The sequence below is a fragment of the Melozone crissalis genome, unplaced genomic scaffold (genome assembly GCF_028551555.1).
Source record: "Melozone crissalis strain CALT ecotype California unplaced genomic scaffold, PUWL_Pcris_2 ptg000009l_1, whole genome shotgun sequence".
In the NCBI taxonomy this organism is placed as follows: Eukaryota; Metazoa; Chordata; class Aves; order Passeriformes; family Passerellidae; genus Melozone; species Melozone crissalis.
The window spans coordinates 19,762,044-19,788,530 of record NW_026535787.1 but is presented as its reverse complement, the minus strand read 5'-3'; the positions used below and the strand labels follow the sequence as shown (position 1 = coordinate 19,788,530).

The 26,487-nt window shown below is 42.4% G+C and overlaps 1 protein-coding gene across 1 annotated transcript in view; it reads left to right on the top strand.

The window, feature by feature from the left end:
* Window positions 1–2,173: 2,173 nt before the first annotated feature.
* Window positions 2,174–26,487, top strand: part of MYH15 (myosin heavy chain 15) — a 63,367-nt gene continuing 39,053 nt past the window's right edge. The window contains exons 1-5 of the mRNA XM_054270251.1: window positions 2,174–2,261; window positions 22,768–22,916; window positions 23,978–24,081; window positions 24,606–24,749; window positions 26,203–26,359. Coding sequence (XP_054126226.1) covers window positions 22,823–22,916; window positions 23,978–24,081; window positions 24,606–24,749; window positions 26,203–26,359 — 499 coding nt within the window. The 5' untranslated portion in view covers window positions 2,174–2,261; window positions 22,768–22,822. The remainder of the gene's footprint in view (window positions 2,262–22,767; window positions 22,917–23,977; window positions 24,082–24,605; window positions 24,750–26,202; window positions 26,360–26,487) is intronic.

Here is a 26,487-nt window from a genome sequence, read left to right as displayed (position 1 = left end):
TAGTGGCTAATGGAACTACCAAATAAATTGGTATCTGTTTAAAATTTTATTTTAAAAAGATAATATGTTACTCTTTACTGTAAAAAAAAAAAAATCCTGGAGATTTTTATACTTCATTCATTCAAAGAAATACCTATGTAAGGGATTTTGCTGTTAGGCATCATGCTATTACCAGTTCTGTAATCAAAACAGTTCTGTAATAAAGTTCCCAGTGCAGTTTTCATATTCATGTTATGTCCCTTATCCACCACACTATTGGACTTTTTTTCCCTTTCCCCACAGGCTCTCTCATTTAGTGCAGGGAGTATCTGGCACCAGCACAAAAAATAGCTCCACAAGAGTCGATTTTTAATTATCTGAGTCATGTCAGGTTGTCAATTGCATGTTCTACAAGCAGAGACTTTTGTGCTGTCGTACTTCTGAGTACCTTAACATCTCAATATAGGGGACTCCAGTACTTCTTATCTGAAAGTAGCTGCCTTTTATTCTATGTTATCTGGAGAAAGTTTTCCATTTAACATGTGATTCTGTATGGCTTTGTAAGTTATTTCATTCATGCCTAAAGATACCCTTAAATGTATATTTATTTTTCTGTACTATGTGTTTTCTGTGCTGTCTATTTCACTTTTGTTGTACTTACTGGGAATAATGACACAATAAAGGGTTTGGAGTTGATGCTCTTCAATTCATCACCTGTTGTGTGTTGTCTTCATTTTAGCACTGCTCTTTAGTCTAGATTTTGCATTCTTTGATCTTTTTCTATTTCCCTGCTAGTGGTTTGGTTTAGGCTTTCATTTTCCCCTTATTCTCCATCTCTTCACCTCTCTTTCACCACTCATTCCAACTTACAGTGCCTACCATTTGCTTTTCCCTGGTGAAATCTCTTTTATTGAAATTAGGAAGCCTCCTTTGTGCTGTTTGGATCTATTAGTAGTAGAATCTTTTCCACCTCTGGGATAAAACAGTCTGTAGAATGGTACTCTTACTTTTGAATTAAGTCCAATTGATCATCCTCATCCTACATGGAAGATGGAATGGGAAGCTTCACCTGAACCAATTCCCAGCTTTCATTGTGACCCTCACCCCATACTTATCTCTGTTATAAACAGGCAAAGCTTTGTGGTAGTAGTGTGGCCAGACTGTGCTGAGGTCTTTGTGCTGGCACATGCCAGCATGTGTACATGTCATGTAGGCAAAAAACCTTTTCCTCCCAACCTTGTGAAACTTCAGCTGGAATTTTCTTAACTGCAGGATGAAGTTAATATCCTGCACAAACAGTAGGAATCCGGAGCTTTACAAACTGAAAGCATGACCTTGCTGTAGGAAGTAGAAAGTGATCCTAAATGTAAGGGCTGGTAAGAAGGCCTGCTTAAAAAAAGCAATCTAATGAACAGCTGCTGTGATCTTGGACAGATTTTTTAGGAAGTACTTAGTGCTCATGGCAATCTGTAGGATTTATTTAGTGATGGTGTAAACAAAACATAAAATTCTGAATAAAGAAATTTAGAAACCATTTATGCTACAGATTCAGCAGTGCTGAAAGTGGTAGCTGCTGGTCAGGATTTATGCCAGCTCTCTGCTATGTTTACAGTTTTCCGGATTCAAACATGTCCTGACATGTCTAGAATTATCTAGCAGTGCAGTTTTCTGGAATAAGTGAAGGCCAAAAATGGGAGAGACTCCACTGAAATTATGACACTCAGCTTTATAGGTTTGGTTCAACATTCTTGTGAAGATGTAAGAAGAGGTTCTCTGCTCCTTTTTCTTAGAGTTTATTGTTAGCAGCCAAAGATGAGGTATTTTTAGGCCAGTACTTATTTCTCAAAAAATGCTTTCAACCTTGCAAAGTTGGTTTATATATAAATAAACTCCTCCATGTGTTCCCATCTGGTAACTTTTGAAATCTTCAGATTTGTTCACTGAAGCATGCTTCCTTTCCATCTCCCTCACCAATTTCCCTGCTGCAGAGTGCTGAAATTGGGAACAGTCTGCTAGCTTTATGTCCCCAGTGACACATCCTTTTCTCTCTACCCCAGTCCCATTAAATTGGATCCTTTCCTAGGAGTGCAGAGAAATGAGGGGTAAATAGGCTGAGTGATGCCACACTGGAAGCTGTACAGCTGTTGATGTAAATATCCTGGGAGTCCCAGACCACCCGTGACAACAAGGGCCAGGTGCTTTCCCGCCTCCTGAAAGGCAGTCTGGGTTGTTCTGCTCAGCTGTATCCAAGAGGGCATCCATGGCAGAGCAGATGGAACAAGGTAATGTGAGTCTCATTTTCATGCCCAGCCTCTGTTTGAATCTGCTGTGCCTGAGGTTCTCATGGTTGCAGTATGTTAAAAGTTTCCTAAGGAACAACCTTGTGTCCCTGAGATTGCTTGATGCTCCTGGCTGCAGAGCTGCTGGTTAGCTGGAAGATTTTGTCTTGTGAATGATTCCTGTACAGGGCAGTTACTAAGAGCCAGCTGGGTCCTTGTATGGGTTTCATGCTCAGCATTACAGTTGAACTTCTCTATGTTTCCTCTTATGTCTGCATGACTCTGACCACATGACTTTTGAACTGAGCTTTCAGTGGAGTTTGAGTGCAGAAAGTGGAGTTTGGTTTGGGCTGGGATTTTTTTATGGCCATTAGCTTTTTGTCTAAAAATGGGAACTAAGTTATGGGATCCCTTATGTGACATGTTTCTCCCAGTGTATAGTCAGTCTTCCTGACCCATTATTTTTGGGCTGTGTTGAGTGTCGAGCAAACAATTGCAGCCACTTTACACTTTGCCAACATTAGATTTGGCTTGGTTACAGAGGATGTCTTTGGAAATGGAAATATGCAAACTCTTGGTGCTTAACTATTAAAACTTTTGTGGTGTTTGCCCCACTGTCCCAGGAGAAGTGTGTAAGCACATCATTGCATGCTGCATTCCCCTACCAGTATCTTCTGAGCAGAAGGTTTGTGGAGAAGAAAGGGAAAGGAATATAATGAAACTGTTGGGGTACAACTTTCTCATTTAGGTAGCCTTATGTATTTTCCATACATAAGAGACAAAGAAACAAAACAGAAGGTGTTGGGGGTAAGTTCAGTTCACACAGAACTGAAGTGTGGCAGTGGGAGGCAGGAAGGAAGAAGGTCCAGAGGATCTTGAAGTATATTTGGGTGTTATCTGAAGTATCTTTCCAGCCAGTACGCAATCTCAGTCCTGAACACAGCATACTGTACAAGTGACAGTAAAGAAGTGACAAGCCAAGGACAGCATGTTTCCTGGGAGTGGGAATTGCAGTCTTGTTGCTTAGATGGACTTTGAAAGCACTGGTTGCCTGCAGGGCATTAAAACATCTTTTCCTTCTAAAGCTCTGCGTCAGAAATGATCAGTGTTTGAGAAATGTGATGGAGGTGGCTTGCACATTCCTCCTTGCAACATGGCAAGCCTAGGGAGACAGCACAGTTTTGTTTGTTTTTCTGAGACATTTCCAGCCTTGCTTGTACTCTGGGATAAGAAAAGAAGAGAGTACACAGAAAGGGGAGATTGTGTCACCAGATCCTAAGACAGGAGTGAAAGCTCCCAGATTTCTTTGACTGTATCATAGTTGACTTCAGTTTTCTTTGAAAGTGGTTGGCTTATGCTACAGAGACCCTAGTCCAGGCTGTGAGTTTCCACTGAATAGGCACCGGGGATTGCCAGCCCTTGATTTACCCATATGTAGCTAAGCCTTTACATGAGAGAACAAATGTTGTACTGGTTAAATGTTTCTTTAGAGTAACTGAGCTAACAATCTGGCTTAGGTTTTTTACCATGTATTAAGTTACTAAAAACTAATTTTGTAAGCAAACAACTCTTGTTTTGACTCAGTTTTACTTCAGAATAATCTGTCTGGGTGTATTCTTTGCTTATATTGATACTCAAATATTGAATTTCACCCATGTTTTACACCATAGGTGTAAAAGGAAATATAAGGAAATATATTTCCTTATATAAGGAAATGTAAGGCTATTGTAATTTAAAAAGCCAGAGGCTACTGAAAAGCCTGGTATTAAAAGGAATAAAAATCCAGTGGCGATCAGTTATAATATATTTTGTTTAATCTTGGTTGGAGTGTGGGAACCATCTCTGCTTGCTCATGTGTCATGGTGAGTGCCTTTATTGCTCCTCTTTTTGTCCTTTGATGCCAAAGCTGAGGAAAATATCTTTGGTTTATTTTTGTCATGTATCTAGTAATTGGAAGTGAATCAAGTTTTGAAAGAAGCATTTCATTTTCTTGCGTATATTCAGGATGAGATGAAACAAAGTGAATTTTGTTGCGGCTTTCTAAGGCAATGGGAAATCACAGAGTTGTTGTGTTCATTTCAGTATCAGTTGAGGGGTTTGCTTCAACACCAAAAACCTCAGAATATGCTTTGAGGCACTGTGCTATTGCTTTAGTTGTGTTCTGCAAAGACCAAGTACATGTCCTCATGCCTTTCACTATCCAGGGAAGAGGTTGTTTTTTGGGGGACGAGTGTGTGTGAATATGCTGGGAAACAGCATCCATTCTGGTTAGTGTCTGGCCAAAGTGCTCTGTGTTTTTAGGCAAGGTGTGCTTGGATTGCCCAGTCTCTGGGCTGGCAGGTGCGTGCCACCCTCCCAGATGACTGTTCTCCCCTAGAAGGGTTAACAGGCTGCTCTGCTCTGCAGTGCCATGACAGAGGCTGCTCCTGCCTCTCCCTGCATCAGCAGAGCAGGGCTGCAGTGTGTAGCTGCTCAAAGGCTGCTGCTGCTTAGACGGCGCTCAAACACGCAGGAATGGCATGAGGCTGTGTCAGGGGAGGTTTAGGTTGGATATTAGAAAAAGGTTCTTCCCCCAGAGGGTGGCTCGGCACTGGAATAGGCTCCCCAGGGCTGTGGCTGCCGCACCAGCCTGACAGAGCTCAAGGAGCTTTTGGGCAATGCTGTCAGGCACATGGAGTGACTCCTGGGGTGTCCTGTGCAGGGCCAGGAGCTGGACTCAGCGATCCTTGAGGGTCCCTTCCAGCTGAGCATATTCAGTGGTTATGTATGTGCAAAGATATGCCTGCCTGTAGTGATAAAACCCTAAAATAGAATATGTAATGTCTTGCCTTTCTCAGTCACTCATTTCTGTGGGGTGCTTACTGTTACAGTATCCACATACAATTGCCTTCATGGAACCAAGATGCATTGGGGTAAACTGCTGGTTTGGGGCTCCTTATGTGAAAACCTCCATTTATTATTCCATAGCACTTCACACCTGCATGCACAAGTGTGCTTTCCATTGCTCCAGAGGCTGGTCCTGGTGGCTTTGGCTGCAGCCCTGGCGTGCCGTACTTTTATGTGTTTCCTCTCAGCATTTCCATGCAAATTGGGGGTTTCAACCTCCAGCCACGTAGGAAATACAACCAGTTATGGTAATTGTCTGTCTGGAAGTTGGTGTAAATGGCTTGCTTGCCATCACACAGGTACTTTGTAGTGAAGCCTCCTGGCATACTAATGCAGCAAGCAATTACTTGAATCTTAAAATCATCTTTCTTTTCCCACTTCTGACTCATACAGAAGGCAGCTTCTGCAACAGAGTGGAAAGGGACAAGCAGACAGTAGAGTCTCCTTCGCCACCTGACTCTGCCTTCCTCCCCATGCAGACCTATCTCATGCAGAATGAGGCAGAGCCCCCAGGGGAAAAATAGCATCTAATCACAGCACTGGAAGCAGAGCGCTTATGCACGCAGGTGCTGGTGCGAGGTCACACAGCCTCCAATTTGCGTTCTATTTCTGAAGCCTGGAGTACTCAAATGACATTTTTCCTTCCCTCTTTCCCTCCTGCTCCCAAACCGTGTTTATTATATATCTAACTGCTCAAGGCCTGATGATTCTGTCATCTTTATTCATAAGTTGGTGAGAAGAAAAGATAGAAGCTAGACCTAAGGTACAGTCAGTATTTTATTAGCTTACAAACTCTGCTTACAAGGGAGGCTTGCGAGTGACCATTGCTAGAGGGTGAAAAGCCTTTTGGCCAAACCCAAGCAAGTGCAAGTCCTAAGCTGCAGCTCTCCAGGTGATAACTTTGCTGCTTGTCAGAAGGTAATACTTGTTAAGTCCCCTCTATCTTTCCTTATTATCCTGTTGAGATAAAGCTGAAGTTTTATGTAAATAAGTCTAAGAGGGAAAGGGTTTAAAAGAAAAGTCTTAGTGTTTAAATCTGTAAGAATTTTACCACTGTGTGTGATGCATGTAATTAAAAAAACTATAACACTAAGCCATGTAGTGTAATAGATGGATGTAAGAGTGGGGGTTGCTCCACAACCTAAGAAGCATGGGGCTTGTCTTACACAAACTAGAGTGTCCCCTGCACCATCACCTCCCCCGAGTTCTTCCATTTCTCAGAACTTCAGGTTGAAAGTAATTAGAGGAGAGATAGAAGGAATGGTCCTAATCTTTGGGAACTATTTTCCATTCACTGAAGTGTGATAACAATTTTAGATCGGGTAGCTGAAGTCTGGCATTAGTCTCTGTTTGTTGTTCTGTGATAACATTTTCCTGGGTTTCTCCCAGACTCATTAAACACCATCAGTCCCAGGAAAATCTAACAGGGACATGTACTCAGATGAGAGCTCTGCTGGACTGAAATATTAAACTATGAACATTCATAGCACTGATAGAAACTGGCAATTTTTTATTGGATAGCTGCACTCATGCTTCACAGCTCAGGGATTCCATGGGCTACTGATGCCAGCTGGGCTTTGGTAAGTTCTGGGCTCAGGCATTTAGGTCAAACCTGTTTTACTGCTGTCTAAAATAGTTGCTTTCCACTGTTGATGCATATGGCCAGCTTCCCTTTCATTCAGTAAAGTACTGTGTAGCAATTAAAAATATCACAATAGCTTTAGGCTTTTTCTTGGTCTCTGCATATTATTCTTCTATGCAAAGGTCTCTGTAACCTCTTTAGGGCTTTCTGGGGAAGGTGAGATTTTTTTTTTTTACAGGTGTGCAGTCTAAACTGCCACATGAATCTTTTAGAGCTCAACAACTAAAGTAGTGCTTGCTGCATGCCCTTTTGAGGTAATCTTTGCTGCTTGGCTCAGTTCTTTAGAGTACTGGCGTTCTTCCTTCTTTGCAATGTTTTTGTGTCCATAAAGGGCAAGAAAGGATAAGAAAGGATGTGTTTATTTTTACCCATTTAGAAAGGGATAAAGCTTAGATCAGATCTGGGACTTGAGTTCAGCACTTGAGTAGCAACACTTACAAAGGCTGATCGAGACAAGTGAAATTGGATTTTGTTATCTTGTGTTAAAGGCTGTGGCATGCTCATATCTTTAAAGCATTAAAAGCTCAGATTCAATATCCTTTAGGCAGGAGAAATGCTAATGTGAATGTTAGCTACAAGCCTATTTTGCTATGAAACTCCATGAACTCGTTGAAAATGTTTTTGCAACATCTTAAAACTATTAATACCTTGACTAAAAAATTTATTTGGAGATATTACTGCACCTTGATGATGCATTTTTAATAACCCTGCCTAGGAAAGAGGATATTGGCTGGTTTATACAGACTCAAGTGGGTCGATAAGTGTGTAACAGATGCATGTGACATGTTGGAAAACCACTTACAGAACAATAGCCAAGGTCACTCCTTGTCATGTCTGCAGCGTGTGGCAGAACTGCAGAGCCAGAACTCCCTCTCCTGCTCTTCCAAACAGGAGAAATGTGAACTCCTCTTCAAAGAGCCATGCATAAATGGATTGCCTTCAGAAGAGGAGGACTCGGTGGCAGGAGCTGGTTACTATGGCTATATGCATTGCTCACTCTAAATGGAGGAACCAAGCCAACAATCACTGTATACATTAGCTATATTTGTATATGAAGGAAGCTCATAGCCAGCAGCTGTGTGAAGGTGTTGTGATGAAAATCCAACTTGGCTCATGCCAGTCAAGGACTTGGTGACTTTCACGCCTTTAAAGCAGTGCAGACTGAAAGCAGCAAAATCTAAGGGATCAGGTCCTTTGTCCTCCTTAAGCCTATGTTTTGCTCTACAGAAAAGTTTCTTCTTTTCTGTGCCCCTAATGATCATAGAACAGCCCAGGTAGGAAGGGACCTGGGAAGATCCTCTGGTCCACCCTGTCATGGGAAAGGGAGCCCAGGTGGGATTGTACAGCACCTGGTCCAATCACATCCTACAGCTTTCCAGCAGTGGGGTCTCTCCTCTGTCCGTGGGGTGGAAATGGCAAGTCATGATTCTGGCTTGGAAATTATGGAGGTGCTAGCAAGCCTGGGCTCTGAGATACAGGATATGACAAAAACAACTCCTAACTGTGTTGGTTTCATAGTCCAGCCTGCAGCCAGCTACTTGTTGGGCTGTCATTGGGGCCATTTCCCCTTTGTCAAATGAGATTAGAAATCATCAGTGAAGACAAAAGTAGCTGTGGGTAGTGAGACATCTGTAGCACAACCACAGCCTTATTTTTGTTGCTTACAAATTTAAAGTCCTTTGCCTTTCCTTTTTGAAACTACCCACTGAAGCTAGAGTTTCTGTGGGGTACCTATCAAATTTTGTTGCAGGGTGGCTGTCAGAGCGGGCCATTGGTTTTTCCCTTTATCCAGTGCTGCATAAAGAGGTAAGTATTTGATAAGTGAGGGGTTAAGCCAAAGCTGTTACCACCAAAGGCTTGCTGAAACTCTCATTCCTGTCTCCAGCACACAGATTTTCATGCAAGTGGGAGCAGTGGACTTGGGAATGCTCAGGAGGTGATTTATAGCACACAGCCCATGCCGATGGAGCACTTCTATTACCTGCTGTCACTTGTAATTCCACTGTTAAGGCTGAAGAGGGTTTTGCACTTCAAACAGGGGCTGGATCTTTAATCCCAATGGAAAATAGAGCATATTTGCTGCAGATGTAAAAGCTTGCCTTTTAAAAATGAATTAGGTTGTTGCAATCTACAAATATTTTAATTAGCCTGAGTTCAAATTAATTAAAAACTGTCATGTAAAGAATTAAGCACTTGCAGGTTTTACAGAGTTTTGAACGATCTTAATGGAACTTTCCATATAATTAAAAATAATTGAAATCTTCTGCCTGCATGTATATTAATAAATCTGCTAATAATTAAGCTAAGTTATTAGCAGTGGCTGTATTTAATGTTACATCTAGAGTATAGCCTAAAAATAATTTAACTAGTTCCACCATTAAACTGGAAAAAATGCAATTTACCATCATTCTTCTGCAGTGGCTGGGATGTCACTCATGGGAGAGACAGAGAACACACAGACTTTCACTGGTGGATTAGCTGTGTCACTTAGCTTTAGTCGTGAAAGGTTAAATGGCTTAATGGTTGAATGGCTTGCATGTTTCTGCTTGAAATGTCCCCCATGCCACTGAGACCTTGCCTGCTGCTGGGAACAAGGGAGAACCCCAAAGAACGTTTGTTGCTGGTAGGATCCCTCCAGCATTTCTTTGTATGTGTTCTCCCTTTAGAGAAAAAAATGCCCTAACCGATATTAAAAGCCAAATCTGTGTGGAATGGGCTGCTTTGTATGAGGCTTCAGTCAGGCAAACCAGGTGCCAGCCCCTTTAGAGTTTGGTGGCTGCTGGTTGTCTTATGCTTCTCCAGTGGCTCTGCCCTTAAAATAGCACTCTGCTCCTCCAGAAGGACAGAAATCTTGTACAGGAGCCCCAGCTGGTGCCTCTCATTCAGTCTCCACACAGACATTTTGAAATAGGAACTTCCTGAAAGGGAGGAAAAAAAAGCCAGATAAAATGAATGAATGCTAGTGCTAGTGATTAGTCATTCAATAAATCCAGAAAGGTGGAATCAGCTCTAAAAAGTCTCATAGGACTACAAACAGATCCCTTAGTCACAATCTGTCCTCACTGTGCCACAACATGAAGACTTTTTGAAGACTGTAGCTGAATGTTTCTTATTTCAATTCAGTTGGGTTCCTTTTGATCTCATCTCTTAATTTCCTGGATTAGTGATGCTTGGTTGGAGGCCATTGGAGGCAACATCATTGTCATATTCCTAACTGTTATTCTGTCCTTAATATTTTACTTCAAGCTGAGTACATAAATGCTGGGTTGGATTTACTTAGACTGGCTGATCAGAAATACCATTGGTGGGGGAGGATGGTATATATCCTCTCTGTATTTGCATTTTTCATATTAATGATCTTTTCTTATCATCAGTTCACACAGAATTTTCAGCTTTTCTTTTATTTAGGGACTCTGATCCTTTATGGCTGGGAAGATATTCTCTTAGCAAGTACTGAATTCCTTTTTTTGATATTTGAGATCTCCAAAGAAACTGATAAACATGGCAAGTTCTGAATCTTGTCAATTATGTCAGTGTTTACTATCTTTTGTCAGGCTGCAGCAGCAACCAAGGTGAAGTGTCCACACTTGTTTCATTGAGGGGTTTCTGGGGGGAGGAAGGGGATATCTTTGAAGACATTAATGAATAAAGGAGGAATAAGATTGAAACAAATCTCTGCTAGCTATTTTTTTTTTTTTCCCATATCTGGTTGTCTTGGTTTGTAAAAGTGGAGCCACAAGCAATGAGGTCTGTTCTGCCATGTGCCTTCTGCCAAGTCCAAGAAGAGAAAGGGAAGTGTGTGTGAAGGGAGATCACATATCACCTCCTAGACCATCCTGTCCTTAGGTGAGGGCAGGGAGGGGAAGGAGGTGATGCTGAGGAAAACCAAATGCTCTGAATTTGCTCAGGTATGGCTGAGTGGCTGGTTTGGGCTCCCTTGGAATGCCCCCTCTCCGAGCAGCCGTGGGGCTGGCCCCCCGTGCCCCCACACACACGTGCTCCCCGTGCTGGGCTCCTTGCTGCTGGACGGGACAGTGGGAGACAGACAGGAACCCCGTCCAGCGAGGGAGCACAGGGCCAAAATTCCTTTCTATTGCTAATACCTCTGCACTTCTGATGCTGATAACAGCAGTAGGAGACACTTACACGAGATAACAGGATTGTGGCAGGCGTTGCTGAGTCCCAGAGCTTGGCTGTTGTGAAGGCACTCAGGCTGCTCTTTTTTCCATGTCATGGCTTTATCAGTGATTCAGGGTCAGGGGTGTGGAGTTCATCTCAGCAGAGCCCCATGTGATGTGTCACACATTGTTACTGCCAACAAACAGGCTGTGGTATCAGGAAGGGAGAGTGTGGAAGGTTCTGTTTCATTTGTCCTTTTGGACCTCCTCCCATAAGCTTCATACTTTTCTTTAAACTGTCATTAAAACACATCTTGAATCTGTAGTCTGAAGGACTGTGTCGCCTTTCTGGTTAGGGAAATATTTGGTTTGAACTTTGAACTTCATGCATATGCTATGAAAAAAATCAGTAAGACCTGTCTGCATTGCCTGAGTATGGGATAGAATGGTGCCTACTACTTAAATGTCATTTGGTTTATTATTTCTGGGGAATGGATCTATACATCTGCTTTCTGATTAGTTCTCTTGTTGAAATAAATTCTGCTCATTGGTGTCATACTTTAATGGGCATGCTTTTTACCTGACAAGGTACAGACATCCTGTGTGGCAGTAGAATACTGTAAGCAGTTCAGGTGTATTCAGGACAGTTTTCTACTTGTTGCAAATAGCTAAAACCCAAGTCTGTGTGTCCAGTAAAGAGTGAGCCAAATCTTCCTTCAGTGTAACTGGAAGTATAAAGGGCATTGCTATTGCCTTTGAATGTATCTGCCTGCACTGTGAACAGCATTGCCAATTAGTGCATTGCTCTTTACACGTGTGACACCTAAAATCTGCTCCTCTCATTCTTCATTCAGAATAAACTGCTGGGGTGACAAACAACTTGCTACTCACTTTTACACAGGTAAAATTCCTGCTTTTAAAACCAAGTAAGTGTGACAAAGATGACCCATGTGGTGAGAAGCCTGTCTGCCCATGGAGAAGAGTAGGGCTTGCTCCAAGGGCGCTGTCAAATTCTTACAGCACTATTGCCTGTGCTCTGCTCCTGGTCCAACAGCATGGCCATGTCCTTCTTTGAAGGTAATCTTCTTGTAACTCCACACAGAGAAATAGTGGGAACTGAATGCCTCATTATTTATATGGATGTAGCCCCTACTTTTTCCTCAGTTTCCCTTTCCTAGAAAGATGACAGCAATTCCGGCATCACACCATTTATTTAATTTGATTTTTCTTCTGATCATATTGTCTTGCATATCTTGAAGTATGAAGGTGTGCCAGTAATGGATAAAGGTAGGCCTCCAGGCCATGCTGGCAATCCAATGGAAATCACCTGAACTTTAAATCTGCAGTTCCTTCTCTGTGGTTCTGGTGCACATTTGGGTGATGACAACAGGGGAGATTTTTCTGCTCTGGAAAATCCCTGTTCATCAACTGCAGTACAAGAAGAACCAGAGAGTCTACCAGGACCTTATTGCTTGACAGGCAAGAGGCAGAATGATCCAACTCAAAAAATACAGCTTTCTTTTATTTTCTCTTTTTTTTTCTTATTTTTATATAGCATATTTTGACACCCACAAATAGCCTATATTTTTCTCAAAGTTCTGTGTTAAATATTTCAGTTAGCCTCCTGCTGTAAGTTCGGATCCTCAGAAAAACATCAGGTTGATTTTTAAAACATGATATAGATTTTTCTATAGCTATATAAACAAAAGTGTTATTTTGTTGCCCTTGTTGCAGGAGTTATTGTTTGGATCTCACTCTCTTCTCTAGCAGAAGCAAGGCACAGCCACCAGACCTGCAGAAGGGCATCTGGAAAGGAGAGATGGAATGACAGTGTACACCCACCGAGTGGTAAACAGACTTTAAACCAAGGTTGTTCCCAAATGCTCTGCTGGTGGAGAGATGTGAATAGATGAACCTGCTGGTGAGAAGTTCCTGTGGGACATCCTGCATAGATCCAAATCCAAGTTTTTCTGTTGGGTGAGTTTTGATGAAAATGAGTCACTCACCTGGGTTGGTGATCTTGTCAAATGAGTTCTTTAGTGCTTTCATGCTGGTGAGCTACTGGTATTTAAAGTGAAGCTTCAGAGGGGCCCAGTAAGGCAGGGCATGTGTTCCATTCCTGTTCAGCATTTTTACAGCAATCTAGCTTTGCATCATCATACTGGATATGTTAATAATTTCTTTCCTTTTTCTTTTCTAGACCATTGGGTGAGACGGAAATGCATATAACTACATACCTAGCAGATACTTTGGCTTTTTGCGAGAAGCCTCAAGTATATGATCTGATATTATTTTGTTCCATCTCTGTCACAGGGCTTGCAAGGGTTGCAGGATGAAGAGAGAGGCGAGAATGTTGACTTCATGTTCAGAAGGCTTGATTTATTATTTTATGATATATATATATATTACATTATGACTATACTAAAAAGAATAGAGAGAAAGTTCTCAGAAGGCTAGCCAAGCTAAGCATAGAAAAGGAATGAATAACAAAGGTCTGTGTCTCAGCAGAGAGTGAGACCCAGCTCTGCTGTGAGTGGTCAGTAAATCCAAACATCCACCCGAGACCAATCACGGATCCACCTGTTGCATTCCACAGCAGCAGATAACCATTGTTTACACTTTGTTGCTGAAACTTCTCAGCTTCAGCAGGAAAAATCCTAACGAAAGGATTTTAATGAAAAGATCTCTGTGACATATCTCCTTCATTATTTTTTTTCTTGTAAAGACAAAGTGCATATTTCAGTTACAAAAGAAAAAAAAAGATAAAGAAAAATATATTTGAAATCAACTCAAGTCAATTCTGTTACAACTGAATTGGCTGCTGCTGGGGATCCAGTGTGACTCTGAAGAGAATTGTGCCTGTAGTCTCACTGGAGATCTCAGCTGCTGTTGTGCTTTTTATCACTGTTGTGACAAAATTGGTTGTCCTCTTCAAAGGCAATGCCGGGCTGGTGTCTGATGGTGTCTCCATGTGTCTTGGTCTCAGTAGGTGGTGCAACCTTTCTGCAGTGGCATCCATGGGTTCCTTCATAGCCTTTTCTCACCATCCCTCTCTCCCGTAACTCCTGTCATCTCATCACTCCTGGCTCTGCCCTTCTGGAACAGCTCCCCCCTTTCCCACCTCGCCCCGTTGTGCCTCCAGAAATCACCCTGGTGTCGGACACGATGTGCTCGTCACACCAATGGGAGCCCTGCCCTGTGCAGAGGAGAGGCTGAGCCCGGTGTGCTGGGGGGTTTGCTGGGGGCAGGATTTCAGCTCCAGCATCGGGGAGCACAGCAGGGGGACCTGCCACGCCTGGGCTGTGGTACAGCAGCACTGCAGGGTCAGTTCTGCCACGGCTGGGCTGTGGTACAGCAGCACTGCAGGGTCAGTTCTGCAGGTCTCCAAGGAAGAGGCTGTTTCATCTGGTACTGAGCTCTAAGTGTGAAACATCACAGCTGGGAGGGGAGAGGTTCAGAAAATGAACTTGTTTTCACATTTATAAGTCTATATATATACGTGTGTGTGTGTGTGTATATGTGTATATATATATAGATAGATAGATAGATATAGATATTGATATTTATAGATATACACCCAGATGTATAAATATATATGTGTGTGTCTCTCCTATATATACACTCACATGCACACACTAGCCAGTCATATTGCTGATGGAGAGAAGGATGTCATGTCCATTTTTGGAGGTGTTTAAATTTAATTGACAAAAAGTGTCAAATCATTAGGCCATGTGAAAAGCACAGACTTGTGCTTTTTCAGGCAGAAGGTAATACTCCTGGAAATAGATTTTCTTTAAAAACTGGACTTAATATTTCAAGAAGCTTTGCTGACTGAATTTTCAGCAGAGGAGACCAGCCCAGTGTATCTGTATTTGGAAAGAAATAATGTTTTGTTGTTGCTTACAGAATGTAAATGCTGAAAAACTCACACAGTCTCCTTCCTGCAGTGTTTTCCTGCTAAATTAACATCATGCCAATCACATTGGGTTTATTCCATCAGCACTTGCAAAGTTAATAAAGTATCCCCATGACAATTGTTTCACCAATTAAACCGTCTCTGCATATTTTAGTGTAGCTTGTAGTTGGCATAACGTAAACAAAAGATAGCAAACAATCCTTGACTGAAAGTCGAGTTATGACTCAGAGTTACAGCAGCGAAAAATGGAAAAATCACAAAACCTCCTGTGCATGAATATTTTACTTCTTTCCCCTTCAGCTCACCTGAAAAATAAGCTTCCACAGCAGCAAAACCAGACAATCAGCAACTACCCCTACCCATACCTGAAGGGCAGGCTCTGAATCCTTGAAGCTGAAATATAAAAAAGCCAAAAAAAGGCAAGTTGTCTTGCAGGAGCTTGGCACCAGGAGCTAGAATATGTTGTGTCTGAAGACCTAGGAGTATTTTAGGACAGCGCTGCCTATTGAAATGGAAATGTGATTTTCAGGCTCCTTGAGCAGACAGAGTGCATCACAGTCAGAGGCTGAAGTAGGCTAATGAAGTGCCCTGTCTTTGAAGTCAGATTGCGTAATACAAACCCCAGAGAGACGCTTAGATTTCTTTTTTGCCTTGCATTGATCAAGACTAAAATACTTCTGCTATTAGCTTCAGAAAGGCTTAATGGAATTGGTGGTGGGACTACAGTAACTCCAATGACATGCTATGCAAACAAAAGCTTCGTTAATGAATACTCAAAAGATTAACCTGAACTGCCTACATGCATTATTAGTGCTTTTAACCCCCTGCCTTCCCCGGTGGTTATGGATAATGCAGAGTAGTTTAAGGTGAGGTGGGGGAGGGAAACCCAAAACTCACTAATGGCAATTAGGCTATGTGATAGTTGGGAAAAGGAGGCACTGCAATTCTCAAAACATGCCATTAATCTCTGACCTGATGGGCAGGGTGAGATCAGCAGAGCGCATTGGTGGAGTGCGGGATGCGGTCAAATTTGGAGAAAGAAGAGTGACGAGGCACATGACAAAAGTCTTCTTTCCCTCCCCCGGTAGATCCTCAGAGCCAAAGAACTGAGACCATTTATTGAACTAGGTCCCCTTTTCATCCTTTTATTTTTCTTATGGCTGTGAGTGAGTCTGAGATTGATTTATCAGTGCTGTTAATCTGCTCTCAAAAGGCTGTCAGCCTCACTCCCAGAAGCCAAGCTCTCCCATTAAAAACCTGACCTATTTCAACGTCCTTAAGATACCGTAATGATTGAATGTCAGCAGGGGAGAGGCAGCAGTGACAGCTCTGAAATGTTTATTGTCCCAGGCCGGACTAGGAGGGGAGTGTGCTGCTGCAGCTGGAGCACTGTGCCTGGCATGGGATCAGAGGCTGAGAAACGGAGCTGCCAAGCTGGGAAGATCGAAACGCTCCTGTGGTTTAAAGGGTTAATGCTCTGAAGTCCCTTCTGACCCCATGCTGCTCAAAACAGGGAGAGGTGTCAGGGGTTTGCATGTTGATAGCAACAGATCACAGATTACAGTGGCTTAAATGCCACTTAAAACATTTTTGGTGGCTTAGGAATTATTTCACAAGTCATATTTGTATGAAAGCAGATGCTTTCCATAGAGAGATTTAAATTTCGGTTCTACTGTCACACCACAGAGTAGCTGTCAGCAAAGAAATAATTGAGGAAAAATATTTAAAATTATGTTGCTTCCTTAAAAAGAAAGGAAGGTGAAGAGATGTTCCTGATACCTCTTCAGGCTGCTGGTACATGTGTCCATGGCCAAGCACAGGCACTGCAGCAGGGGGAGCACAAAGGCTGGCAGAGACCTGAAAATCTCCGGTCTAATAATGGGAATCTAGCTGTCATAAACATACTTTCAATGTACAGTTCAGTGCCAATTTTTTTATCCTTAAGAGATGTAGCAGAGTGCAACTATTTTTAAATCTAAGTTTCTCTCCCCCTCCAATTTCGCTTTGGGCCATGAGTTGCTTAAGGAATTAAAACATAATTCTTCACAAGACAAAATAAATCACTTGTACAGAGTGGGCCTGGCTTTGCTCCGGAATAAGATGTTAGCACCTTTTGTCTCCTGAAACTATTCCCAGATGGATGAACTTCCTCATCCAACTAAGTAATTTTGGTTCTTTCCCATTTGTTTTTTAAATAGATGCTGCAACAGCAGCATGGACCAGTGACCAAAAAAAGCCCCTGAGGAAAACAATAGGTTCTCACTCTTTTTAGATGCATCTTGTAGAGTGATGGTCTTTCTGCTTTTTTTTATAGAGCAACCCAGAGGATCCTGACTGCAAAGATGTTTTCTCCAAGCACCTGTCTCTTAAACTGCTGTCCTTCTCTCTCACTGATCTTGCTTTTCATGAGTGCCAGGTTATTACAGTAAACATTTCATTAAGAGTAGTGTAAAGGCCAGCTTTTGTCAAAACCCAGCCGGCTGGTTGATCTTTTTCTCTAAGAAAATAGAGAGGGTTCATAACTGAGCTTTTTACAGAACCAATATGTCAACTTTTCTATATTAGACCACAATATTGACACTATCTTCTGTCTAGAGCTGATAAATGTTATTGCATTCCTTTCCAATATGTAATGTTATTAAAAATAGTTTAGTCACAAGAGCTCCTTATCAAAGACCCTTGTTTCCCTAGAAACAGTGACCAGCATTAACCTTTCTAAAAGTAGCCCCTGCAAAAGAAAATGTCTTTGGTTGTCCCTGTTACAAATTTAATCTAGGGAAAATGTGCTGCAATGTCTGTTTCATATTAAGAGGAAGCAAATAAACTCCAGAAAGGCAGGATTAATGTGCAGCATCCATTCACATCAGGCTAGCAAAGAAAATAAATTGATTGTGTTTGAACCAGTTATCTGTGTCCCTTTCTAAGCAGCACAAGCACTGAAATTGCTTTAGAATAAGCTGTGGAAACAGTTGTTTGCAACCCCAAAAAAGAAAAGGGAGGCGTGGGAGCAAGATTGTAGTGTTCATGCAGGACTGATGAAAGCTGAATATTTGAAGAACAGAGAAGATGTAAGTGATAACAGTGTATTTGTAAGAAGATGGCTTCTTCTAAGCAATGTAGGTGGTAAATGAGAATATTGTGTTCGGAAGTAAAGCTCCTGGCTATGTAAGAGAGGAGCAAGAGGGAGAGAGTATCAGCGTTTTGTATCCTCATGGCTTGAAATAATTGTATTCTCAGTCATCTCAGCAGATTAACAATGTCCATAAAGCTTGGTGATGCTTGTGATTTACCTTGTTTCCAATTATGTGATCAGGAGCATCTGCTTGAGTTTACACAACCACTCACTTTTCACCTCAGCAGCCAAAATCACCACCTCTCTACTCTTTTTTGCCAGATATAAAGCAAAAAGAAGGTGATTTAGATCCAGCACACATCTGTGCTGCAGGGCACCAAACACCTCTAAAGCAGCAGGCTAGGTGGCAATTCTGGTGTGAGTGTGACAGCCAGTCAAGGTCTAGAATGTGACACAAGCTGCTTGTGTTCAGCTGGAGAGCAGGTTCCTTTCACAGATGAATCCAGACCAGGATGGAGTGCAGGTTCCTTTCACAGATGCATCCAGACCAGGATGGAAAGCTTCATCCCTATCTCTTATCCCTGTCTCTGCTCCCAGCAGAGCACTCTTTTCTCCAGTCTGTCTGGAGGTGACCATGTGTCTAGCACAGCAGTAGTGATTCTCTATCTCTTGGTTGCATTCCCCAAATGCTAAAAATACCAAGTTACCAAAGTGCTCAAATCCTCAGAGCTGCCACATCAGTCTCCTGTCTTTGAGCCTATCACTTCCAGAAATTCCTGTTTCTTACAAACCAACTTTGTCTGTACAACCTGTCCTGTCCAGTCATCAGCATAACAGCTTTAAAAATAGCAGACTCACTATGCAGACATTTTCCTTCTTGCCTGGTCACAAACCAAGCCACTTGTTCCTGTGGGTATCTAGGAATTCAATGAAGTTGTGGATAAGCTCCCTCCTCGCTTCCTTGGAATTGAGTTTTGTAGAGCACAAACATATTGTCTTCCCTTGTGGCCAACAAGCATTATCCACAGTATTTATTTTCCTTTCTGCTTTTATATTCAGCTTATACTAGAACCAAAGGAAACCTATATATCTACCTGTGCTGGTAAAAGCAAATCAGTCTGGCAATGTCAGTTGTTTTGTTATTTATGGGTTGCAATGAAATGAGACCTGAGTTACTCATGGTGCTTGTTTCACGGGAAAAATGAGTTTACAATAAAAAGGCCAGACATTGCCTAAATTGGGACTCATAAATTAGTTTCCTGAAGGGCTCACTAAAATTGATGCTTACTTTGTTCTTTATCTGTGATTCATTTTCTGGGCAGACTCAATACATTCTTAGATTTCTTTCCTGTCTTGACTTGTTCATAAACTGGGGAACACCTGTGTATTCCAAACCTGAGCCTATAGTCTTGGTTTTAAAATTCCTGGGACCCAAAAAGGGATTTTAAAGCCCTTGGCTGGGATGTGAGAACCCACTTCCTAGCCCTGTTGCTTGAAGGGAATTTGGCTTACGTAACCAAATTCCCTTAATAATCACTTATTCCTGGTGCAAAAAGCTTTGATTTTCATATTCCAGAGAAGTCATGTCTGAATAGTCTTAATTTACACACACACACCCCCACACCCACACACCCACACCCACTAACCCACAGTAATTAAGTTCTGAAGCACTTGGAAAAGCAGTTCTTGCCCTGGTGAAAACACAGAAGCAGGAAAGGCTTCTTCCATGAAGTCATGGAGCAAGAATGAAAGCATGGCAAGTGGTGGCGGGACCAAGAGTGCCATTCCTCACTGACATTCCTGCCCCCCTTCGTCAGGGCACAGCCACACGTGTCCCCTCCCTGGGCATTCATTGTCTTCTCAGCTGGGATCCAGCAGACAAATATAGGCATGAGGGAAAACTGCAGATGCCTTTAAACAGTTATCAGCAGTGACCTTGAGATAGGGGCATATAAAGCCTGGATCAGGCAGAGCCGTGACACTTTCTGTGTGCTCTCCAGGGTGAGTACCAACCTCTCTCACTTTTAAGTGTGGTGCTGTGCTCTAATACTATACTTTGGGTTTGATATGATTAAGGTTTTCATGTGGCTTAAAGTTTTAGCAGTAATATCAGTAAATATCTAGCCTGTGGTTGTCACTGTAGGGTGCTGATCGAATGGTAGAATAGCAAATACATGTTTCTTCTCTAACATCAGTGCATTCATTTAACCAGCCAGAATAACCACTTAGGGAAGTGTCAGGTCCCCTGTAATTATTCATCTGAGTGAAATGATTAGCCAGTGCCTGCAAGTCATCTTTTTGCCTTCTCTATCATCTGCAAGAGATGACGGTTTATTTGCAATTTGCAATTTTAAGCAGCTTGCTGGTCCGAGGCATTCTTTAATCCAGCCTGAGTTACAGCCCTTGGAGCATTACTGGGCTCCCTTTCCAGGCCAGGCAGTGCCACTGCAGTTGCTATTGCATTATCCCTGCCTGCCCTTAGTGCTACAGTCACTTTCAACAGCCCCAGTAAAGACAAAGTCCCTTTTTTCCAAGCCTGGATGCACCATCAAATTGTTGGTCCTGGGCATGCCACTTCACTCTATGTAACACTATAGGCTTTCCACAGGGAGCAGGCATTTTCAAGGATCTCTTACAGCTGCTATACAAGGGCTGGCTCTTTCTGTTGTTGGCTACAACAGGTTGAAAGGGAACCTTTAGCTTTAGCCTTGTCTTTCCCAACCATTCTGCATTTTAAAAATAATCTTGCATCCATAACAAAACAAAATTTCCCACTTCTTGTATCTGCTGATGGAATTGCCTCAATGAATTCTCTGCACCCCAGGATGTGCACAGCCTGGGCTCCAGCCTCTGCTGTAACTCCAAACACCCGGGCTGCTAAAGGAAAAGGATTCTCTCCGACTGCCAGAATGCTGCTTTACACCATAACGTACTCGCTGTAGGGTCCACCCTGAACATGAGGGGGGAAAAAGGAAGAGATAAGGAGGTGATAGCTGAGGAACTTTCCCTAGGAGGAGCCAGGTTGCACAAAAGTGATTCAGAGCACTCTTGTGTATTCTAGGACTTGTGGGAACCTGCCTTGGGTCCTAGAGATTAACACTGGAGAGCCCCTCTGGCATTTGCACATTTAATGTAAAATTACACTTATGTGCTCTAATGATGTTGTGTTTAAATGTCTGAACTGATGTGATTTCATTGCTCTACTAGAGATGAGACACACTTAGGGAGAGACAGTCTCTGCCATTGAGTTGTGTCTCCAGCTGGGAATTTTAGCCAGTTCAGATGATGTTAAATAACTAGTGATTCTTGTGCTTATGTATGTGATTAATCTTTAAAAATATTAAGGTTTAAAAAATTACTTAAAAATCTAGAAAAAAAATTAGGCTAGTTCTGAGAAAGAAAATTTTTGCTCAACAGCAACAAGGCAGAAGGTATCAAGCTTTTACTGCAGCATTGGGAGAGGGCTGGATGTAACGCTTTGGCAACTCTGCTGTCTAGGGCTTTATGTTCCCTCGGAGGAACATGCTGAAAAAAAATCTGCCTTGATTGACAAGGAGCTTTTATCTCTACCAGAATTTTGTTAGAAATAAATTGAATTAAATTTTGAAAGACTACAGTGTCTGTCTTGATAGGGGTTTTGAAAATTTATCCAGCTGGCCTGGATATTGCACAAAATAAGGGAAGAAATTAACCTGAAGGTCACTTATGCAGCTTTAAATAGTAGTCAAATGGTGTCCTGACTTAAAAAACCCAAACAAACAAACAAACAAACAAACAAAAATCCCTGAAATTCTAAAATTGTGTGTGTACACCTTGTAGCAGTGCAACTTTTTTTAGACAAGGGCTGGGAAACATGCTGAGAAGTTTATGTGTGTGTAAGTATTTATGTCGAAGTCTGTAAAAAAATCTCAAAAATAAACAAAAAAAGAAACCCATACTATCTGTTTGATGATTTTAGAGAGTACAAAACAAATTAATTACTTGGCTGTACAAACACAGCAAATTAGTCTCACTGAGACCCATGTCCCCTGCCCTCTCTTTCATGAAAAAAGACTCCTAAACACTGTGCCCTTGTCATTTGAGATAACAAGTGTAGGTATTAAGCTGTACTGATAAGCTCAAAGCAATCTGAAAACATATGAAGCCCTTGCACCAATTCTTCAGGTGCACTTGCCCTGAGCCATGCCCTACTGCAGGGAGATGCCCAGCCTGGTGAATTCAGAGGGAGCAGCACCAGCGCAGGACCTCCCAGAGCCGTGTTAGTCCTGTTCTTATTGTCATGCTAATTCAACTCTTCTTCCTGAACCGGAGAAGTGCAGGGAGCAGAGCTGTTTCCAGCTCCAGTGCTGACTTTCTGCAATCAGAGCGTGGGCATGCATCCCTGCAGCTTGGCAGCAGTGAAGTCTTGCTCCTTGTTTCCCAGAAAACGCCTGCCTGAGATGTTGCTTTGATCGGCAGAGGGCACAGCCCCAGGGAGACGTGTGGGAGAGCGTACCTTTGCTCCAGGCCATTTTGAAAGGGGCCAGAGGAGGCCTCTGCTAAGTGGTTTTTAAAATCACAGCTTCAAGTGGTCCCTCCTGCTCTTAAGCACCATATGTGCCACAAAAAAAGAGACAAAATCTTCCTGTGGAGATAACGGCGACCAGTGTTGAGGTTTAGAAGCCTTCAAGACCTGTCTGACTTTTAATAAACTGAGGCAAGGAAGGGTTTCACTAAAAGTGCAGTCAAGTCCCAAATCTGTGTTAGGCATTTGTGTTTAACATTAATCATCTCTTTGATCAGCCACCTGCCATGTTAGCTGAGCTTTTTATATTGCCTGACATTGTTCATGGAATAGATGATTGTTTTGTTTTTTCCCCCTCTTTCTTTGGTAGACTGGGTGCCTTTCTTTTTCCTCTGTGAGCTGTGCCACCTTGACCCCTTGCCAAGATGATGGTCGATATGTCAGAGTTTGGGGAGGCTGCTCCCTACCTCCGAAAGAGTGAGAAGGAGCTGATGAAGGCTCAGACCGTGGCCTTCGATGGTGAGTTGCAGATTTACAGCCCTTTGTGCTGCCAGGGGCTCGTTCACAGGGGTAAGGGTTACATATGAATGGAGTCAAAGAAATGCAGAGCAAAGCAGGATGCAAAGCCTCCGTGGTCACTGCTGTGCTGCTGATGTTGGCTCAACCAAATTTGGGGTCCTTTATTCTGCAAAACTATTAAAAACTCCCAGACAGTAAAAATGAAAAACAATCTATGATGAGTAAGTGTTTATCTAGATTTAGAAGCAAGGTGTATTGGTACTGCTCTGCTAAAACGGGAATAACCTCTCTGTGAGCTTTAGAGAAAAACACAAACATTGATGTTTCTGTGGCCTGACTAGATGTCTTATTTGCTTTGCAGCTTGTATAATAATGTGATGTTAGCTTTTAGTTCCCCATAATTTATTTTTCATTAAACGAGTGTCTATGAGCCCTGAGGTTCAGTAGTAAGTTTAAATTCATCAACAACTGCTGCCTTTCACTATTCACAACAGTTGTTGTAACTCAAGACCTAAAATCTTGTGCAGCTGCTCCAAACTCTAAAAAGGCACATACATTACTAAATGTGAGTTATTAATATTGCTGTTTTTCAACACAATACTCAGAAGAATGAGAAGGAATAAGTTTAAATCTGATAGATGGCAGTTGAATAATGTGGGTTGGATTCCTTGAACAGTTTGAAATTCTCTGTGTGACTTTTTAGCAAATGCCTTAATTTGGGCTTGAATCTCAGTTCCTCCATCTGCACACTGGTGATAATGATTATGGATTTTCCATGGAGGCTGAGGCTTAGCCAGCATTTGTGAAATATTTTGATACCTTGTGCAAGAAGGATCTAGAGGAAGCTGAGCAGTAGTTTCAAAGGAAGACAACATTTGGGAGCCCTATGCCTTCTGCTTCATCATACAGCTTCCCAGCCTTCCCAGCACTGCCAATCTGCTGCAATGCCAGAGGTTTTGTGTCGCTTCTGCAGAAAAAGTAATCCAGCAATCTCACTTAGCTAGACATGGTGTTGCTGTTTGATGGAAGGCTGTGAACCCTCAGTCTTCTTAATTTCACAGGAAAGAAGAAATGTTGGGTTCCTGATGAAAAGAAAGCTTACGTTGAAGCTGAAATTACAGAAACCAGCGAAGGCAAAGTGACCGTGCAGACAACGGATGGAAGGGTACAAAACTGGTTTTGTCTGATCTATGACTAACAGGGCCAGAACTGCAAGCTACAGAATTATTCTTGTTACAGTTCAGTTGCCTGTTTCATGAGATGGGCTGTGAATGGGAAGGCTCAGTAACTGATGCCAGGGTAGGATAACACATGAAAATCCACCAAGGGAAAACCAGCAATGCAGTCATGGGTGGGTGAGCATCAGCCACTGCGCAGCCGGGGGAGGGCCGTGACAGGAGGTTTGCAACCAGCCAGTTCTGGTTTGGTGCCCAGAGCTAAAAACCCAGGCTTAGCCAAATTTCATGGCTTCTTTTGCAGCCGTAGCATCGTGCTTCTTACTTTTATCATCTCAGCCTTCCCCCATTCTTCTGATACCTGTGGAAACACACAGTATTGCACGCATAGGCAGAGATTGACCTGAAGAACTTCCCTCTGCTGAGGGAAAAATATGTTTTCTTCCATAAGGTGTATGAAGCAACAGAGAATCCCAGTGTCTTCCAGTGTTGCTGTATTTGTTTGTCTTTGCAGACCATGACTATAAAAGAAGATGACGTGCAGACCATGAACCCTCCCAAATTCGACATGATTGAGGACATGTCTATGCTGACCCACCTGAACGAGGCGTCTGTGCTGTACAACCTGAGGAAACGCTACAGCAACTGGATGATCTATGTAAGGGCCACTGCAGGGGTGGATTTAGTAACCTGCGTTTCAAGTGCTGACATCGTGTGTGACCATGTGTTCATGTTCATTTTACAACTCTGATAAGTCACAAAAGTGAGGGTCAACTGAATACAAACACAAAACTGAGTCAGCAAGATGGTGCCTGGCTCCTTAGTTTTGCTTGCTTGCCTAGGAAAGGGGTGGTGGGGAACATTTTTTTTAAGTCAAGGTGGTGGGGAGACCAGTTTATTTTATTTTTCAGTTTATTTTTCATCTTCTAATATTAATCTATGTCAACGCCAGCCATGGAGATTTCTTTTGCTCCCAGTTAGCTGCATTCAATTGTGTTTTAAATCAGCCAAAGGAATCCATTGATTTTTCCAGCCAACCTTAGGTTGGTATTTTGGTATTCATCAGAAGAGTAAATCCAACATTACCCATTTAAATTCTCATTGTCAAACATTTTCTGTGTTTCTCTAATAACCTCTGCATGAACATGTAGGGCCTAAAGCATAGCTTTGTTTGCAGATCAGTATAGGCAGAAAATTAAACTGGCATCATGCCTTAATCTGTTTACTGGTAGGGTGGATTATTTTTCTTTCTAGAAAACAGAACAGGGGATTCATGCCAAGGCCCTTCAGGAGCATGTCCTAATGCTATTTTTAGGGGAAGGTACCTGGATTTCACCTGAAACTTTTAGAACTTAATTGAACTCAATAATCTATGTGCATATAGTGATTGTGCCCATATGATAACTGGGTTTCTTTGAAGATATTGCTCCAAGCTGGGCTAAGTACTTGAAAAGTTACCAGCTGACACCAATTGCCTGGAGTTACAACTCAAAGCTTATTCTTCCTCGGAGTGACCAGGCCCCAGAGAACTGATGTATATCATCCAAAGAGCAACTATAAAGAGATTTTTACCAACCTGGCATCTCCAAAAGCTGAAAAAGGTTCCACAGCTTTAGGGCACAACACTATCATGTGGTTTTTCTCTTTGAACACCCACCAGAAATTTTCTAGAGGTTCTTGCATACAATTAATAATGGGAGGTTGTTTCTCCTCCTAAAAATGGAGTTGAAACAGGGAAGCTGTGACTTTCCATTGCAATGTCTGTTTTCAAGAGGAAACAACTCCCATGGAGCAGCAAGGGACAAAATCAGACACAAGTCTATTTGTTAGTCTTTTGTTTTACTGAAGGCGATGTTTTCATTTCAGGTTGACGCCTCAAAATCCCTTTTCCCATTTTGAAAACTGTTCAATACCTGTGGTTTTGGTATGAATTGCAATTAGGAAGTCACTTAGCAGATCAGTAACTTCTGAAATTTAGGTAGTCTGAAATTCAATTCAGAATTCAAGCCTAAATCAGCAGCAGGCAATGCCACATCCTGCTTGGTTAACCAAGAGTTTTTGCCTTATCACTTGAATTAATTTTTTCACTGTGGCTTTGTGTTACTCTCTAGACATACTCTGGTTTATTCTGTGTGACCATAAACCCCTACAAGTGGTTGCCTGTCTACAAACCGGAGGTGGTTGCTGCGTACAAAGGCAAGCGGCGCTCAGAGGCTCCTCCCCACATCTTCTCCATCGCTGACAACGCGTACCACGACATGCTGCGGAGTAAGTGCCACTGCCTGCCTCCACCAGCCTGCTCCTGTCAGTCAGGCTGCTGTGATTGTGCTGCAGGGAAGGGGGTGAGAGCTTCTGCAGCATGGAACAAACACGAAAAAAGTCCACAAGCAACAGCA